The 19,361-nt window shown below is 40.8% G+C and overlaps 1 protein-coding gene across 3 annotated transcripts in view; it reads right to left on the bottom strand.

Annotated features, from left to right (window-relative positions):
• The window catches only part of pde3a (phosphodiesterase 3A, cGMP-inhibited), a 79,742-nt gene extending 60,587 nt beyond the window's left edge, over positions 1 to 19,155 (bottom strand). For 2 of the 3 annotated variants that reach the window (XM_043236980.1, XM_043236978.1), the window contains exon 1: positions 17,362 to 19,155. In XM_043236980.1, the coding sequence (XP_043092915.1) occupies positions 17,362 to 18,129 (768 nt within the window). In that variant the 5' untranslated portion in view covers positions 18,130 to 19,155. The remainder of the gene's footprint in view (positions 1 to 17,361) is intronic. The other variant, XM_043236979.1, reaches the window with a different exon arrangement.
• Positions 19,156 to 19,361: the final 206 nt, after the last annotated feature.

Below are 19,361 nucleotides of genomic sequence, written 5' to 3' on the forward strand. Positions count from 1 at the left end.
ACGCATTCATAACGACTCCCAAATGGTTTAACGTTTTTTTTCCGAACCCGTCCTTCGTGTGATGCTAATCTGCGGGGCTCAGTCTCATCAACACCAAACGGCTTGGGACTCGTTTTTCAAAAAAACCTCTCGTCTCAATGATTCAGAGTCAACTTTCGTTTCTTTTGAGAGACAACAGCTTCACACACGGTGCACTTTCAGACTTTGTGGGATGTTTTCATTGACTTCGAGCCGTGTTAAAATCCTTAACGGGGGCTCTTTGTGAATACGAGCCTGGGTCTTTCATGAAATGTTGGTACGATTCGAGTTAGGGTCTGATCAGAATGATGAGCGTGGTGTAGCGCTGGACGCTCATTCCTGTGGCCTCCCGTATTCCCGCTCTCGCTCTTCTCAGCCAATTTGCTAAGTGGAGCGTTTCTCCCCGCACTAACGGCACGCTGCTGTTAAGTTACACACTCGGCTCTCGCTTCCATTAACGTCAGACCGAATCACGTCGAGAGGCCGCGTATTAGCAGACACGTTCTGCTCCGCGATCGACGCGAGGGCGCGTGCAAGACGGGACACGGGCACAGAAACCGAATTTCACGGAACGATATCGATTATTTAAGACGCATCTGACGCGTCTAAGTGATGCTAACTGCGGCCTTGCTGAGAGAGATGAATTATTTAGAACTCTTCGTGGAAAAAGATGAAAAGGAAAAAGGCGTTTACGTCATCTATGATCCACACGATTTCTATTTCAAATAAATGCGGTTTACTCTGAACCTTCTATTAATCAAAGAATCCTGAAAACAAACGTATGATTCAAACATATGACACTGATAATAATCAGAAATGCGTCTTGAGCAGAAAATCACCACGTTACACTGATTTCTGAAGGATCGTGTCACACTGAAGACTGGAGTAAGGATGCTGGAAATTCAGCTTTGATCACAGGAATAAATTACATCTCTGAATATATTAAAAGAGAACGACTTTTTAATTGCAATAATATTAGTTTTTACTGTATTTTTTGTAGTTTATCAAATATAGTCTTTTTTTAATCACATACACATGTTCCAGTGAATTCATTATTAATTCACAAACGACAAATTGCATCACAAACCAAAAACTAGACACTAAATCTGTAAAACTAAGACTGAGCTGAAGCAGACAGTATACGTGCATCATGGTGGCATACACCATTAAAAATAAAGGTGCTTGCACGATGCCAGAAAAGAACCTGCTTGTCTAAAGGGTTCCGTAAGGAAAATACGTTCTTTACGTTCTCGGTGGCGAAAAAAATGTTCTTCGGAATATTTAAAGACAAGAAAGAGGATTCTTTAAAGAACGCTTCCACGACTGTAAAGAAGCGCCTTTATTTTTTAAGGGTGCCTAGCTAAATCACTAAAATAACGGCAGGACTACAAACGGGTGTTCTCTGTTGGAGAGATGAACTCTGTTTGACGTCCGTTCTCTTTGTAACGGCAGACGGTTTACATGCACAAACGCACTAAGGCGAAGGCACAATGGATGCCCTTTGAGTTGAGCTCCAGATGACTTTGCAGGGAGTATCTCATCGAGTCGTGACGCAAACGCAGAGACGCGGTTATGATGAGAGCCAGCTGTGGCTCCTACGGTTTCCAACGACTAGATATGTTGGCGTTCGCATCGTACTCCGTTGCGATCGCGTCTCACTTCAGTGTGAATATAAGGTTAACGACGATGTTTTCTTTTGGTCGGCGCAGCCAGTTCCCGACCACAGCTTGTTGGGTTGCCCCAACGATCGCCATGACCGAGTTACGCTTGCATTACAGTAAGTTTTTAGCGTGTGTTTAGAGTCAGACGGAGCAGAACACTTTGGCCCGTCCGTATCGGCGGCAGCGAACAAACCAGTTCGACCCGACGGATGCTAGAAAGCAGGCGTCTTTCCAGGACTCGAGGCGGGCAGAGCCGCAGACCGCGGGTGGGACGGACCCGATGGAGGTTAATGGAGGTTGTGTGTTGTTTTGGGCCGGAGCCGCTACGAGCGGCGTGCTTCTCCGTCCAGTACAGTACACGAGCCTGATTGCAGCTTCTGTGCGGCTCTCGTGGGAAAAACAAACCGGCGTAACTGCAGCGTGATCCACGTGAGGCTTGTTCTCTTGTAGCCATCACTCTGACAACGTACACACATCTGTACTCCGCATGTGCTTTCAGGAGAGGGGGGAAAAAAAAGAAAGGGTGAATTATGTTCACGAGGGGTCACATTTTTGGCCACGCTTTGAACATGAGTTTTCGGGCCTAAGACAAATCGCATGAATCGGGGGAACAGCACCGAACGGAAGCGGAAGGCGATGTTTTTGAGCGCAAAAAAATATATATTGCGCAGGTAGGTAAATAAACGGAAGCGTTTGTGCAGCAGCGATGAGGATCTCTCGCGGTTCATTCACAACAAAACATTTCCATGCGAATGCCATGAGTCAGGGCTTATCGTTCACACACGCCGAGACGAGGGGATTTGAAAGACCAAATCCTATTTTAACCTACTTCCCACAAATCACGTTTCAGGACAACAGAATGAAGCGATAGAAACATGCCAAAAGTGCTGCATGCACGCTGTCTGTGAATGGTTTTAAAGTCAAAATAAAGTCTGGATTGGCCCTATTTTGCTAATGTTTCTAGCATTTTTTAGTAAATCTGTTGTTTCATATCACACTTTACAAGCATAGATTTGGAGAAATGGTCAAAAAAACATAAATAAATTACATCACTGGCTCACCAATGGATCCTCTGCAGTGAATGGGTGCCGTCAGAATGAGAGTCCAAACAGCTGATAAAAACATCATAATACTCCACACCAGTCTTGTGAAGTGAAAACATTTCTACATTTGTAAGAAACAAATCCATCTTTAAAGGCGTTTTAACTTCGCTTCTGACCAAGACATGAGTCCATAATACTTTATAACGCTTCCTCATATTTTATTTAAAATTTCCTTTATGATGGATTTGTTTCTTTCAAACATGTAGCTTTTGTTTTCACAACGCATTAACTGCCTGTGTGGATTATTGTGATGTTTTTAGTCAGCTGTTTGGACTCTCATTCTGACGGCACCCATTCACTGCAGAGCATCCACTGGTCAGCAAATGATGCAATGCGACATTTCTCCAAATCTGTCAGAGGTTTTCGTAAATATTTTGGTTTATACATGCTTTACCTAATTTTCATGTTAACAAAAAATATTTAACTATTATTTTATATTTAACTAGTCTAAACTGGCAGTAGATTATAGCTGGGGTGTTTTTGAAATTTTGGATTTGCCGTGTTTTTTAGCGTTTTTTATTCTCATTCACAGTCTTTTTTCGTGTTGAAATGCGTCACGAAATGGGATGCAAATGGCCGTTCGTGTCGAAAAGATGGAAAAAAAATGAAGCAGGAAAAATCAGTGTCAGCAAGAACAACAAACAAGCCACAAAAAAGTTAATTTCCTAGAACGAAGGGGAATAGTTTCAAAGTAAAATACGCACCCAGTGCCTTCCCTACCACAACAACCTAATCCAATAAGAGACTTTGTGGTGGAAGACAGAGAGAAAGAGAGCGAGTGCTTAGTGCTGAATGGACAGTCCTGAGAGTGAATGGGGATATCATGCCCAGCGGCCCATTCTGACATTAACACAGGCCCTTATGTACCCTGAGAGCCCGGCTAATGATACGATCCCAGCGCTGCAAAGAGAACCACTGGGGCTCTCAGAGGTGTGTGTGTGTGTGTGTTTACATCGCTTTAATGGCTCCAACCAGCGTCATACACTCACTGCACCCTCTCATCTGTGACACAGATGAGCACTTTCACAGAAATCCATTTTCCAATGTATGTGTTTATACACAGTTACTCTATTAGAGAGAAGGGGGTAAAACAAACATCAAAATAAAGTACAAAGAAAGTAATAAAGCTACTTTTCCTGCAGAATTAACTACTGTGCGTCACATGCTGATTATGGATTTCTTTCGGTTTATTACTTATCATTCTTTAAGGGTAGGTGACGGCGTGAAACATTTAACTGTGTAACATCACCGTACCTGCCCAGCTAATTGATTGCATTAAGAAGTGCAAAAAACAAAAATCTGTAATAATAATCTCATTAAATATGTATTCATTTAGATGCATTTCCAGAACACTGGACAAAGACAGTTATATATATATATATATATATATATATATATAATATAAACTCACACACACACAAGAAATACTACGCCATATGAAGTGTTCCCACATTTAAACAATTCATTTCCATGACTTTTCCACGACCTTTCCAGATGTTTGTGGTTACTGGAAAACAGATCATTTTGATTCAAACCAATTTACCAACTACTTGGAAAGAGCCTCGAAATTAAGCTCTGTAGCTTGAGATTATATTTTATACATATACATATATACATGTACTACGTAAGCCAATGACAGACTGTAAAGAACAGTGTAACTAAACACTTCAGAAAGGTCCGCTTTACAAAAGTCTGTGCATGCTTCATTATCAAGGAAATAGATATGAAATAAAAATACAACAGATTAATTAAAAATGTCAAAACTGTGCTTGGTATCGTTTTCAGATCACAGTCAAATGGCCAAGATAAGCACAATGCATAGTGAGGTTTAAGTAAATATAGACCCTAAAATGCTATGCGCACAGAAAATGGATTATACACACTTTATAGTGAAGAAATAGCATGCTATTCCGCACTATCCTCTTCACACACACACAGGTGCGTAGTCCATTAGCCCTTGTGATCAGGGACAACGGTTGCACAAAGTCTCGTGACAGCCATTAGCGCAGACCGGAGAGCGAGAACACCTGGACACATCTGTTCATCAACAGCACAAACCCTGAGAGAAGCTTTCCAGCTCAGCCGCAAACCAGCGCGAGCAGGATCTGCTGTGTTTATTTGACGAAGCCGTCTGCCGCACGGCCTGCCTGGTTTGTTTGAAATGTCAGATGTGCTGCTTCACGGGTTGGGGTCGAGTTTAGCCCTCCGAGGACGACGCGAGACGGAGAGTGACTGAGTGTGATTCGAGGAATCATTCATGTCTGGACCATTTACACGACAAGGTTTAATACACACCAAACGCGTGAGCTTTTAAGAGTGATGCTTGAGCGGATAAATTATGGAAGAGGCTTTGAGAATCTTAAGGTCAATAATATTAGAATCGCTAGCAATTTTAGTCTCTGTATGGGGCATAAAAACACATTGTAGGCTACCATTCACAAGTTTGGGGTTGTTTTTTTGAAAAAACAAATCTCTAATGCATATAACAATTAAAAAAAAAAAAGTCTGACAAAAATCATGAATTTTCAGCATCATCTCTCCAGTGATAATCAGGGTCACGTGATGCTTCACAAATCAGTCTAATATGCTGATTTGCTGATCAAGAAACATTTTTAATTATGATCGATGTTAAAAAAAAAAAAAAGTTGTGCTGCTTCATATTTTTGTGGAAACTGTCTTTGATGAAAGTTACGAAGAACAGCATTTGCTTGAATCAAAAAACATCATAAATGTCTTCACTGCACTTTTGATCAGATTAATGTATTTCTGCAGACTCATGACTCATTTAAGTCATTTGAATGGTGGTGTGCTGCAAAAATAACATTGGCAATCAGATAAGAGGAAAGATAAAATAAAGCTTTTATCTGTTAAACGATCGCTCTATCGATGCATCATTTGATTTTAAATTTCTTCGGATCAGAAAACTGATCGCGTCAAAATCTAAACATAAAATAAAAGATCAGAAATGTCATTAAAGATGATGAAAACCGATGCAACGGCCATAGTTATATAAAAACACATGATTAAAGCAGGGGTTTTTGGGTGGTTTGACGCAGGACAGATGAGGACAATGTCTGTGTTGGTACAAATGACTTTAGCATTTAGTCAATCAGTCTCACAGAACTGACCCTCATCCAATAGGTCAACCTCCATCCCAGCCAAAGCGTCCTGTTACATAAGGACGAGACATAAGAGCAGGACGGCAGCTGAGGTCCTTTCCGCTGCTGCCACAGTCGAGGTGCCAGCTGTCGTATGAGTGCCAGGCGGGCATCGCGGATGGGACGCCATTTACTCGCTCGCTCTCCTCATCTAGTCTGTCTTTAATGTTACGTAACGGTGAACTGAACGGAGGATGTTGTGTGCGGTAGAATGAGGGGAGTCATGGTGACTAGCGAACGAATCGCTTACTAATTAGTTTTGTTTGATACATTCCTTATGAAACGTTTCAGGTCGACAAGATGTTTTAATATGTATTTTTAAAAGTATTTTGTCCTTTTCTGCTCACCAAAGCTACATTTATTTAATTAAAAATACTAAAAACTTTCTATATTCTAAATTTCTATATTATTCTAGCTATATTTCATAAAAATAATAAGTTAGTCCGCTAAATTGGTTTATTTCAGTGCAGGAAATGCAAAAGAATACAAATCACTTTCTACCAGTGTTTTTGTTTTATATATATATATATATATATATATATATATATATATATATATATATATATATATATATATATATATATATATATATGAAAAAGCATCAATACAATGGTTTAAAAAAAAAATGTAAAAAATCAAAACAGAACAAAATAAATTCATTCTCTGCCAGTAGGTGGCGCTTATGAAAAAGCAGCACTTTCCTTTACATTATTATGTTTCATAAGGAGGCAAGTTGAAAAGCAGAAGCCACTGAGCCTTTTCAATTCCCTTCAGGTGTACAGTCATATAAGACCAATGGCACAGCCGTTCATTTTGTGGTTTTCAAATAAAGTGCCCAGGTGCATCAATATACCAATCCAAGATCAAACAGCCAGACCCATTTTTGTCAAAGCACCTGAGCACATCTCTGGCTTTCAGGATCAGGATAACCTCTCCGGATTTGATGTAAATGACTAAAGTGAACGTCCCCATCTCTGCAGGTGTCACGCGCGTTAGGACCACGGATGCTGGTTTAGGGAAAGCAAGGAAGCTCTTGCTGCTTGAGGTCACTTCCGTCGGATCAAACGCCTGCAGCACACAGTGTCTCACAGCTTCAACCCACACTTTGTTTTAGCAAAGCATCGCGTTACTTATTCACACACACACCAACATGCGCATCACTACAGATTACACACAAAATACCTCAAACATTTCAAAATTATTTAACTTTACATTTGCAACATTTTAAAAATTACAGTGTCCAGTCAGCGGCGCTAAAAAGAATATTTAGTTTTCATCCAAAACGGATGAACTTGAATCTGGAAATGTTTTGTCATGTTGTTTTATCGTGTGCTGAAAGTTAACGCAAAAAAAAAGCTCAGTATCACAAGTGCAATGCTGAATCAGGTGCGCGACCGAGCACGTTAACCATGTCAGAAAAGCCATTAAAAAGCTAATTTTGCTATGCAAAGATTCAAATTCATTTGTTAACAAATCATATACTATGGCAAAACTGTTTTGAGGGCTTAAAGTAGTACTTTGTATGGAACTGCACGAAAACCTTATGAATCGATAGTAACCTGAAATCATCATTTGTGTGAAAAGGAAGAATGTTGCGTGTTTTTTGCAATAAGTGTAGATTTCAGCTTGAAACTACAGTTAAGTAAATGTACTTTTTGGTATCGCGGTAGTTTTATCTACCCTAGAATACAATGAAAATACATTGGCCGATCCACCAGATCTGACGATCAGTGAATAAAAACATGCCTTCATTTCCAATAAGTGAAAATTCTCGCTGGTGCAAACTGTCCAATTCCCTACGCTTAAGGAGATGTAGGAGTGTTTCTTTCAGGTCCTGTACAGATGGATCACATCTGTGAAGGAAGCACAGAACCCCTACATGCCCTCTATCTTCACTCTCTCCCTCCCAGTGAGAAGAACAGGAAGAGATGTGGCATAAAAATCCCTATAATTTTTTTAATCGCCTCCAATGAAATTGTTAAAGCAGCATGACGGCGAACCAAGCAAACACGTAAATGGCTTTATCCATGTGAGGCCGCGAAACAATTCTGCGCATTACAACGGCGCGTATCTGCCCGCACGCACACACATAAACAACCGCTAAGTGTGCTTAACATTTTAAAGCATGGCACTTATTGAAAATAAAAACAATGTTGTCGTTGTTTCAGCTATAATGTCTTCACTGTTTAGTAGATGTATCTTTACTATCTGATAAATGTCAAGCAGAAACAAGCCTTGGGATAAATATTAAACAAACAGAAGAATTTGTACGTCGTCACTTAGCATAGGTAAAACTGAGTTAAAGAAGCTAACGCTAAACCTGTCGCACAAAATACAGGCGTGTTGTGAGAAAAGACTGATTTAAGCAAAACGTTTTTAGCAAGAATCAGACATTAAGTGGGTTGCGCTAACGCTGGTAGCATTAGCATAACAGTAGCTTAGCTTGTTTCTAGTAAGCTACCTTCCCCCAGCAATGTGCAGTGAAGCATGACACTGCCGTTTGTGAGCATTTTTAGTAGCGAAAACTAACCCTGGTTTTATTATAGTAAAAATGCAGTAACCACGTTTACGGGCAGATTGATTAACATTTGTTTAACTACAGATTAAGCACAAATATAGTGGTCGAACTATGGTAAGTGTAACAAACCCATAGTTCATTTGTGGTTGCCGTGGTTTAATTTGTTTGTTTTATTTGTAATAAATATTAGTGGCAATATTAAATCAAATGCTGCTTCATGCTATATGATATAATGCTACTTCTGTGTTAAATGCTGTTAAGGTACTTTGTGTCAGATAAATGCTCTGAATGTAGAAATATATCAAATTATATAAATTTGATTTTTTAAATGTGATTACAGCTTTGTAGTTGTTTAACTATTAACTTAAATTAACTTAACTACTTTGTCTGTACTGTACTTTAGGATTAGCTTGCATCTTATGAAGCAATGAAAGAACTAGCGACAGATATTTTTTTCTGTATTGTGATGTAAATCTTTGTGTAACTATCCCCAAAATTTTTGGAATCGTTTATATAGCGTTTTTTGATTGGACTTTGAAATGTGGGCGTGGCACTCAAACCGAGGGGCGGGGCCTAAACGTTACAGCATGCTATCAATAACAGTGGAAAAAATGTAGGGCGGGACTTAGTTCTACATTCCGGTTTTTGATTGGATGTTGAGATGTGGGCGTTCAAAAGTGGAGGGGCGGGGTTTAAATGCTACTTCTGTGTGTTATGCTACGATTCTGTTTGTACTTAAGATTCAGCTTGTAGTTTAGTCAATTTTAACGCTGCGATGAAACGGAAAAGTAGCGACAGTAATACAAAAGACTTGAATTCGGTTGTTGGTTGGATGCTGAGGTTAAGCAGACCAAAACATTTTGTCAAAAACCACAGATGAACCGTTCACAATTATATCCAGTACATCGTTTCGAAAAAAAAAGTGAATTTTCATTTTATGCCGTATTCCTTCCCCTCCCGTACCTTTCCTAACTGATGAACAGATCTATGCACTTTTTACTGTGATCACAGTCAGATCTAGCAGCGGTGGGTATAAGACAGCAGCAGTTCTCACGGTATCCGTCAACTCCTGACGCAAAACAGGGGCCCGGTTTCTCACGCGAGCTCTGACGGTGGACCTGTGACTGCGCGGTTTCACATTATTAGCAGAGTTACGCACTTAACCCTGCTAACAAGCGTCCGAAAAACACTTCCAGCTGTAACGGTCAGGCAATTATCTGATAGGAAAAAAAAAAACACACACACACGCAGACAGAACCATCAGGTTTGGCTTTGGCAGCTAAGGTGCGAGCTGCAGCAACATGTCAACTAAGCAAGTTTGTTTCTTGGCCGTAGTTAAAATCTTCCAGCTGCCGTTTCATTGTTTCCTCCGAGAAGCCGGTGGTAAAACGAAACGTCGGCGGTTATCAAAGCCTCACAAAAACACTTTTGCGTCAGAAGTCCCCTCGGGATACGTATGGGGTTCGGATGCAGGTTTCGGGATTAAAGATATTAGTCACCATTAATGAGGTGAAATTCACACGCTTTCATAGAGACTCACAAACACGGACAGAAGCTAAACATTAATCATTTTAAAGAGGGGAGATGGAAAATCAAAGCAGATTATTAAAACAAAACACTATTTCAGTCTAAGTAGTTCAAAATGTCATGTTGAATTCAACATGTACTTTGTAATTTATTGTGTATTGAATGGACCATATAGTTAACATTTTTGTTTAGACGCATACATATTTAGTCAAATGATCAACTAATCTTAAAAGTATCTATATTTATCATGCAGTAAATAATTTATATAATTATACTATATATTTTTTTTAATCGGTTGCACTAAATGACGGTAATTACCATAAATCAGTAACTTTTGCCATCAATATTGTTCAACACTACTTTGTTTGTTAACTTGCGTATGTTTTTGAGCAACTCAGTTTCAGAGCAACTCTGCCTCCCACTAATTGAGATATACTTAGAAAAAGGCAAACCGTGGCTCAAATACGTAAACCCTAGCGCGAGAACGAGCGAGAGAGACGCTCTGACAAACAGACAGATGTACAGATGCCGTTTTTGTCGACGACTGGCTCGGCTATGAAACTTCCCCCATCTCTACACCATCTGCCGTCCATATTTTCGAGACTAAAACACGCCACTGAGTGAGTTAACAAGACAGGCCTTGTCTGGGGCCGGCCGCTCATCTGGGCAGCAGTGGGGGAGCTCCTGGTGAGAGGTGCGCTGGGGCCCGGCCAGCCCAGGTTAAAATAACACGCCACCTCTCAGCAGCTGAAATACATGTGACAAACACACTCCCACAGAGAACACTAGTGAGAGCGACATACAAATAAAAATGTTTAAGTAAATGTTGCCAAATAGATGTGAAATCTTTAATTAGTTAAGATAAAATTAACTGGAGCAAAAAAAATGCATAGAATGCATAGGAAAAAATACCAATAAATAACTAAATATATTTAATTAGCAATTTCATTAATAAAGAAATCAAATATTTACTATTAAATATTTTATAGTTATAACTATTTTATCAATTTAATTAGACATAATATAAAAAAATAATACATACGTAAAATAATATATATGAAAAAATAGCAATGTATTTAGAGGCAAACTTACAAAAAGGGTGACTAACTAAAACAATAATATTTTATCAATTTAGGTAATACACATTAGTAAAATAGCAATCAATTCACAAAAATAAATCAAACTGAAATAAAAAAAAAAAAAAAATCACAACATGGTTTAATTTTAGTGCATCAAAAATAAGGTTTTTTGTATATATATATATATATATATATATATATATATATATATATATATATAAAATACACACACACACAAATACATGCATGTACACATACAAATGTGCTATGTTTAAATGTTAAATATATTTATATAATCTAAAAATATAAGAATATAAATGTACATGCATAGACATTTTCAAAATATATACCGTATGTGTGTACATTTAGAAATACACATTATGTGAACCAGAAAAACTTTATTTTGGTTGATTAATCGCAATTAATGGTTTGACCGCGTTATAATAAACCCCAACAGCACCATTAGAAACACCCTGTGAATACTTCATGTGCATCACCCAGAGTCCTCACTTCTTGGCATCTGGTGTACTGTAATAAGCGACTTGGTCTAAAAAACACAAAATTTCCAGAAGCCTTTGAACAGCTTGTATTCTCATGACACGCTTTTACAGCGGCTCGGTGTTTCTGCCGCGTCCGGCCTGCACATGTACAACAGTTAAATGTCATTTGTTTTGTTTTTTGTTTTTTTTCGCGCCGGCTGTGCACCTGGTTCCGATCGAAACAGCGCAGCTCTTCCTAGCTTGTTTGGAAAGAGTCAAGACTAGCATTTTTAAAATGGATGAGGTTTTTGGCAGCCGCCGGCCCAGGCAAGACAGCTGAGGCTACACATTCCAGGCCTGGCACGGTCCGGCCTCTTACAAGCAAAATACAGCGCGTCGACGTCAAAGATCCCTCTGTCTGCTGCAGCGCGCGGCGCAGACGAGACCAATTAGAGCGAGAGGGAGCGAAGACGCGGGCCTGCAGGAAGGAAAACAACCCTCAGCGCGTCGAGTGCTCTGGTGTAGATTAAAAATCTCTGCGCCTTGCTACTGCAGGACGGGACAGAACCGCGAGGGACGGCGCAGGGTCCACTTCAGACAGGAAACCATTACCTTCAGGCCACATCGTCTGCTTTAAGTGAGCTCAGGCGCTCGGCTTTTTTTTTTTCACATCTCGCTGCTTTCAGAGGTTTATCTTCAACCCCGGCCGCCAGAAAAGTCCCACCTCATATCTCCTGCATGGGAAAAGGACCCCCGCAAAAAACAACAACACACTCACACACACACACACACACACACAAAAAGCCCATGGCACAGAAACGTACTCCTGGTCTCTATGGATCTCCATTTGCGTCATCCCTCGAATAGCTCCTCACACACCCTTTCTTCTCCTCCAGAAATCTAAGACGTTATCCTTGCTTCCATCACAAAAGAAACAGAAGCATCTGAAATTCTCAGGCCACTAAAAATGCCACTGTTTTTCTACTTTTGGGGAGGAACGACAACGAGGGAGGACCCGGCGTTTAATCATCCGGAGAAAAGATGAAAGCGGAAAAAGCCTACTCTTTTAGGTTAATCTGAAACCTTATTACTTTCTTAATGCTTTTTGGTGATTTTTGACCGAAATGTTTCGGCTCGTACTTGCTAAAGGTTTTGACACTTGGATGTGGTTTGAAAAAGTTAAAAGATTGTGCAAGAAAAATGGCTGCATTGGAAATTAATTTCATATAAAAGGGAAACATTTGTATCGCACCCAAACTAAATCTTACTGAATTTTTTTTTTTGCAATATCAACCTCAAATTTTTGATTGCAGTTTTAGAGATAATCTATTTATCCATCCATCACACAAAATTTGAAAATAGTATTTTTGTGCATTTTTCAAAACAATAAAATTTAAACCTATAAATTAAAAAAAAATAATAATTACAAACCAACAAAATGGATAATTTTCACATTTCTTGGCTGTTAGAAGCACACGTAAACTTCAACCCACCTTATTTTTAAATGTCTTTATCTTTAAATGTGCAAGACTTCTGATTTATTAGCTGCTATTGGTATATAAAAACACACATCATCACAGTCCTGTTACGCACCGAAATACGTCACATTACTGTAAAATGGGCTGAATATTATTATTTCCGCAGCACTAAACAGCCAGTGTTTACACTCATGCACACCTCAACCTGCGATATGAATGGCTTGAGTCTAATGCACACTTTGAAAGAAGTAGATCCAGAGCGTTCTAGATTGAAGCCAACTTGCAAAAGCACTGGTGAGACATGCATTAAATAGCTGCTATGACAAGTTCAACAAACACAGCACGAGAAGTCTAACCAAGAGAAAGATTCTGTGCATTTAACTACGCTTTATTACATACTTCAATTGTTTGTGCACAATTTTTAAGATACGTTTTAAGACCTTTTTAAGACCAAGTAAAGGACCATTAAAGGGAGGAACATCAGCATGTTCTCTAGATGTAAATGTAAAAAGTTTGAAAATACAACTTCCAACAGATCTACATTATTTTAAAATTAAAAACACTTTACTGAAATATGCAAGTACCCTTTAGTGTGGCTTCTTCACAAAACTGCAAAAAAGAACAAATCGCGTGAAAAATCTACTTAATTTGAAGAGAAAAATAGCTTTTATTCCCCACTGACAAATTCAATCTTGCTTAAAGTACTCTGAATCTTGGGTAAATGCATCTCGATTTAATGGTGTTAGACATTTGCGTTGGAAAAACAAGAGAAACACTGAAAGCCACGACTTCATGAATTAGACTTTCAACTCTAAGGCCTTCATTTCTGGAATTAAGACTCTGTAAGACCCACAGAAACCCTGATTAAACTGGGACAGCAGAAAGTATTTTCACACTGAAAAATGTCTCCCTTCCCCTTTAAGAGCAGATTTAAATACTCTCGGCTCTGCCCAGAGGCTCCTGCTCACGGAGAACAGCTTTTCCAGGCAGCCCTGGGCTAATCGCAATTCAGTGACCCGCTAAAGGCTACTAAAGGCTCCACGCGGTGAGGTGTTTGAGTTAAAACGGCTCCTCGTGCCATTAAACGGGGGTTTTCCGTGAACGCCGTCCTCTAGAGACCCGGGCTTAAACGCAGGCATATGCAGCGAGCTACGCTTCAGCTTACCACCCAGAAACACTCTTTTAATAACCTTCAATCATCTAGAGCACTAGCTCACGTGAAAACTAACAGTCCTCGGGAACTAAAAGTCCAAACTGCGAGTACTGTATCAGATTGAGGAGCTCAGGCCGCTCCGATCAGAAAGCGGACATCGGGAGGCGTTTATTCAAAGCCCAACTCCACATAAGGTTATTCGAGTCTATAGAAAGACGAGCGCTTCTCGGTCCATTTGAAGACCGTTACGTAACTCACTTCGCACAGCGATGTTCATAACGGGAATGATTTTCTGTCCGTCACTGAAAGCGCCCAGGGCATGCGCTCTACTGAGTGGACGACAGATAATGGCCACAGTCGCTCTGAGCTCACTTCCTGTTTATGAAGCAACCACCCAAATTAAAAGATGTACTAATGCCAGTTTGATGCTCGGTTCGACTTCCCATAGCACTTTTGCGGTACAGTAACTTTTATATAATTATATCTGGCTTTGCTGCAGCTTAAAGAGTGGAGCGTGACGAATACAATAGTCAATTGTTTGGACATTTTTGGACAAAAAGGTACAAAAGCGGTCACAAGAATGGTATCCTTTTTAAAAGGGTACACCTTTATACCTTATTAACCCATTTTTAGTACCTTCAAAAAAGTACATATTTGTACCATATTACAGCCTAAATGATGCAACTTTTACAAATGTACAGCTCAAGAGACGGCTTTTGTACCTTATTTTGCCTGAGAACGAAAACCTTTGTTTTGGTTTCCAGGAAATCGATCGTGTAAGCAAAAGATAAACGAATAAATGCAACTGTACGTTATTTTCAAAGACACTAACATTGCATTTTATCACTTCATGGCCCTGAAGTGAAGTGCATATACGCGTATTTGCCTTTTATTTAAACGTACTGATGTTGTTTTCCACGCATATCGAGCAGTTGTGCTTGGAAAGTAAAACTTTTTGCATGCGCTTTGCATTTCAAATGTTTGATTTGTGATATTGCGCGAAATATCTAATTAAATAATCATTCAAAGCAGTAAAATAGACTACTGGATGACAATTCCATTTCAAAATAATTCCATTTAAACATTTTCAAAAGGAGATCCAATTAAATATTAATAACGATTATACTGCAGTCAGTGTGTACTTGGGTTGCCTATCGTTTCTATAGGTTAATGCTTTTCTCTTCCTGATATAACGCATTACTCATATTTTGATGGTTTAATTAAACTTTTAGGGTCATTAAAAGCAAATATTGTGCAAATCGCTTTGGCATTTACTGCAATTTGGTCATTTTTTACTGTGCTATTGAAGTACTTGCTTACCATCAAAACATCACAAACTAGCATTCGTCTGCAGATGGATTGCTAGAGATGCACAAAACACTAAGAAAAACATATCCGCCTTCAATTTTCCGTAAAAAGTAAGACTTCTGTACAAGTACTGGATAACAACGGACCATTTCTGTACAGTTAAAACAAAGCAAATGACACTAAAAGTCTTGCAAAAACGCACAGCTTTCGCATTAATAATAGAAGCGTGCAATGATGTCCGAAAAACGCAGATATGCCAATTAACGTCACCGACACTTGAACACGTCCACGTTTTCATAACAGCTGCAAACTGAAGCCGAGTTCACGGCCCCGTCGCAGAACGGACCAAACTCTGACATCAAACAGACAGCGAAGGCTCGTCTCGGTGCGCGCGGTTCTGTGTGGCCCATTAAAACACGCGGGTTATTGTCAGAGCAGACGGGAACAGCGCAGGGGTCACACTCTGGCATGTTTACGCAGCCAGACCACACAGATAAAACAACTGCACAACTAACATCACTCCAGACGTCACACATGTGCACCAGGTGTGTGTGTGTGTGTGTGTGTTGCAGAACATGGAGTCATTTCACAAGTGCTCCACTGACGATGCACGCATTCGGCACAAATCGAGTTCCTTTTAACCGTCCCGTAGGCAAAAAGGTCCCAAATGCATTAATTATACGCTCACTAGGGGGCGCAAATCAAATACTCGAAGACCAGTGCAGCAAAAAAAGACCAACTTCTCTGTGAAAACACTAAATGTCCAGCGAGAATAACAAAAGGAAAAGCCGAATCCATACGAAACCCATCCATTGTTACAACGGTACGCTTCATTTGCATTCCCTACAGGATTTAGAGCCGAACTTTAAATGCAAGTTCATCTTATTTTTTGCTAAATCACGCCTGCAAACGGGACAAAGAGATGAGTAAATGCCACTAAGGCAATTAATCGTGCTTAACAATAGGCAATTAGTTCTCAGAAACTAGGTCAGCTAAATATTTTGACTAATCAACCGTCTAAACGGTGTATAGTTCTCTTTATCCTCGCAATGCACTATAATAATAATTAAAAAAAAGTTTTTAAAACGTTATTCAAATAGCAAAAAAGCTCAAGGCGATCGATTCCCTTAAAAAGCTACATGGCTTTAAAAAATGTATAGCTTGACTGTAATTGCAGCCAAATGCCATAACATTCCGTTGACAAGTCAAATCGTGCAACACGCTCTTCAGTAGCTGTGTAGCATAAAATACCTGTAATATGCACAAACACGCACAAAAACATTACGTGCATCTTCCCTGTCGTGCATAAGCGTCTGTGAGGTTTTCCTCTACGTGCCCAAGTATAACAACGCAGGTCAGCACAGCCGTAAAATCAAAAAACACACCTAATAGGAGTACAAGAGGTCAAAGTTCACCGCTTTAGGCACGAGCTTTCCCGCTTGATATCATGTCACACGTGAAATCTAAAGCATGCATGCTTGAGCGAAAGCGTTCCAGGTCTCCAAGTAAGTGACAGGACAAACAAAAACCTCCAGGACAAAAAATAAAAAATAAAATAAAATAAATGTACAGATAGATTTAGGAGCATTGCCATATTAATAAGAGGTACTAACATTTTAGAACGCATTAGATTTCTATGCAACAACAACACTAAGTGAACGCAGCTCTTTAGCGTTACTACTATAATTTATGCAAATAAACACTAACGTAAAGCGTGACCTATTTTTTTTTACTAAAACGATCGATAGCGACACCGAAACGGCGGTCTCGTGAAACGAGCTCACAGCCTGAAAAGTGTTTCGACTGTTGTTCTCGTGATGTTAAAAGCACCAATAACAAGGTCACGTTTTAACGTTCGCGATCGATAAAGAGCCCCTACCTGGTCCCTCTGCAAGCAGGGCAGCGACGTCCTCCTGTGAGATTTGCTCCTGGGCTGGCCGTGCTGTGCCATGTCTGACGAGACTACGGAGCTGGACCTCCTGCGCCTCTTAAATACCGGAATATCTCCCCTCGATCCCTCCCGGTGTGATGCGCCCTGCTCCGGTGGCAGCAGCCTGTCCGCATACCTCGCCAGCAGGACCCCCAGCACCCCGAGCAGGTACGCCAGGTAGGGTCTCCAGCTGGCGCGCACCTTCTGCAGAGACAGCAGCGATACGGTCCTGATGATGCTGATGAACAGGAGCACGGAGATGCCCTGACCCAGACGCACCACCATGAGCGCCCCGCTGGCCAGGCAGGCGAGCAGCACCAGCGCGGTGGCGGCGAACGAGTACAGCTGCTGCGCATCCAACAGCGACTGCGCCGCCGCTTCGCCCAGATGGCACACGGTGAGCAGGAACACGGCGGTGCGGATGAGCACCCCGCAGCGGAGCAGATACACGCCCACCCAGAAGAAGGCACACACGAGCGTGAAGACGGGGGAGAGCAGCTGCCACGCGAGCTCCGCGAGCGTCACCAAGTGACACGCGCGCTCCGCGTCCCAGTCCGCGGCGAGCAGCGCGAGCAGCACGGACAGCGAGGCGACGCACGCGGCCGAGGAGAGGCTCCTACGGCTCCACACGAGAGCCAAGCGCGAGTGCCAGCAGTCCTGCTCCGCGGGAGTGACACAAGTGCGCACATAGCCGTTGCGCACGGTTTCCAGTGCCATCGGTCACGGGAGAGCACGCGTACGCGCTCGCGCACGCACGCATCAATGCGCAGAGCCGCCGTTCCTTTTCACGCGAGCCGCAGACTCTCAGACCGCGCGCGCGAGACTTCAGTGCATCCTCCTCCGAGCCGAAACCACGCGGAGGAGGAAAGCGAGCCCGTTTTCTTGGTAATGCGTAAAATCCCCCATCGCCTTAAAGATCCAGTCGAGCGGAGCGAGGAATTCCTGATGTTTCTAGGCCGCCGCCGCCGCCGTCATCAGTGATCTTTCCCCCTCTCTTTGTCTCTCCCTCGGATTATTCCCCATCCCGGATCATTTTCGCGCGTGGAAACGCTCGCCGCACAAAGGTTTCCGCGACTTTTGGATCGTATTGGCCAGCGTCCCGTCGCCCGCGAGGCGGTCCTTAAGCAGAGAGCGCGCGCTGCTCCGTATCGACGGCCAGACGGTGATCCCGATGTTTCAGAGCATCGATCAGTTGATTTATCGATTTCAGCTGCTCGCGTACACGTGCTTTCTCCCTTCTTTCGTTTTTCACAACTCACCTTCCCGGACGCCGTCGTCGGGAACTCTTCGTTTGCGGGGTCCCAAACTGATTTTGGAGAGAAAAAAAATAAACAATAAAACAGAAAAGGTTTTTATTAAACCTAAGCATTAAATCAGTGTTGTGTTTGATGGCGCTACGTGTACTTGAGTGTTTGAATATAGCTTTTCTTCTTTTCCTACAGCAAAACTTTAAAATAGCCTACATTACACTAAAAATCACAATAACTAAATGAATATTAGGGTCACTCTGGGTTTTCACGCTTAGTTTGACTGACTAATTCTTTTAAATGTAATGTATTAGACATAATTAAGGATTTGCATAAAAGCGTTAATGCATTAGTCCCAAGGCATGACTTTTTTGATTTTCTTCTTTGGTACCGTTTTTTTTTTGCACACTGATTTTTAGTTCATTAACAATGACCAATAATCACAATCCCCTGCCGTATCAAACTAAATCCACACACTGTACAGTTTAATTACAGTTTAATAAATGTTTGCCAAGAATTTTTACTGGTTTAATTGATGTTTTATCAAAAGTTTTTTCTATTGCTTTTGTGCATTTTCTTCCCACACAAAATGCAACTTATTTGCCCTATATATATATATATATATATATATATATATATATATATATATATATATATATATATATATATTATATATAAGTATTTTAGATTTTAGAGTTCAAT

The sequence above is a fragment of the Puntigrus tetrazona genome, chromosome 4, assembly GCF_018831695.1.
Source record: "Puntigrus tetrazona isolate hp1 chromosome 4, ASM1883169v1, whole genome shotgun sequence".
Taxonomy (NCBI): domain Eukaryota; kingdom Metazoa; phylum Chordata; class Actinopteri; order Cypriniformes; family Cyprinidae; genus Puntigrus; species Puntigrus tetrazona.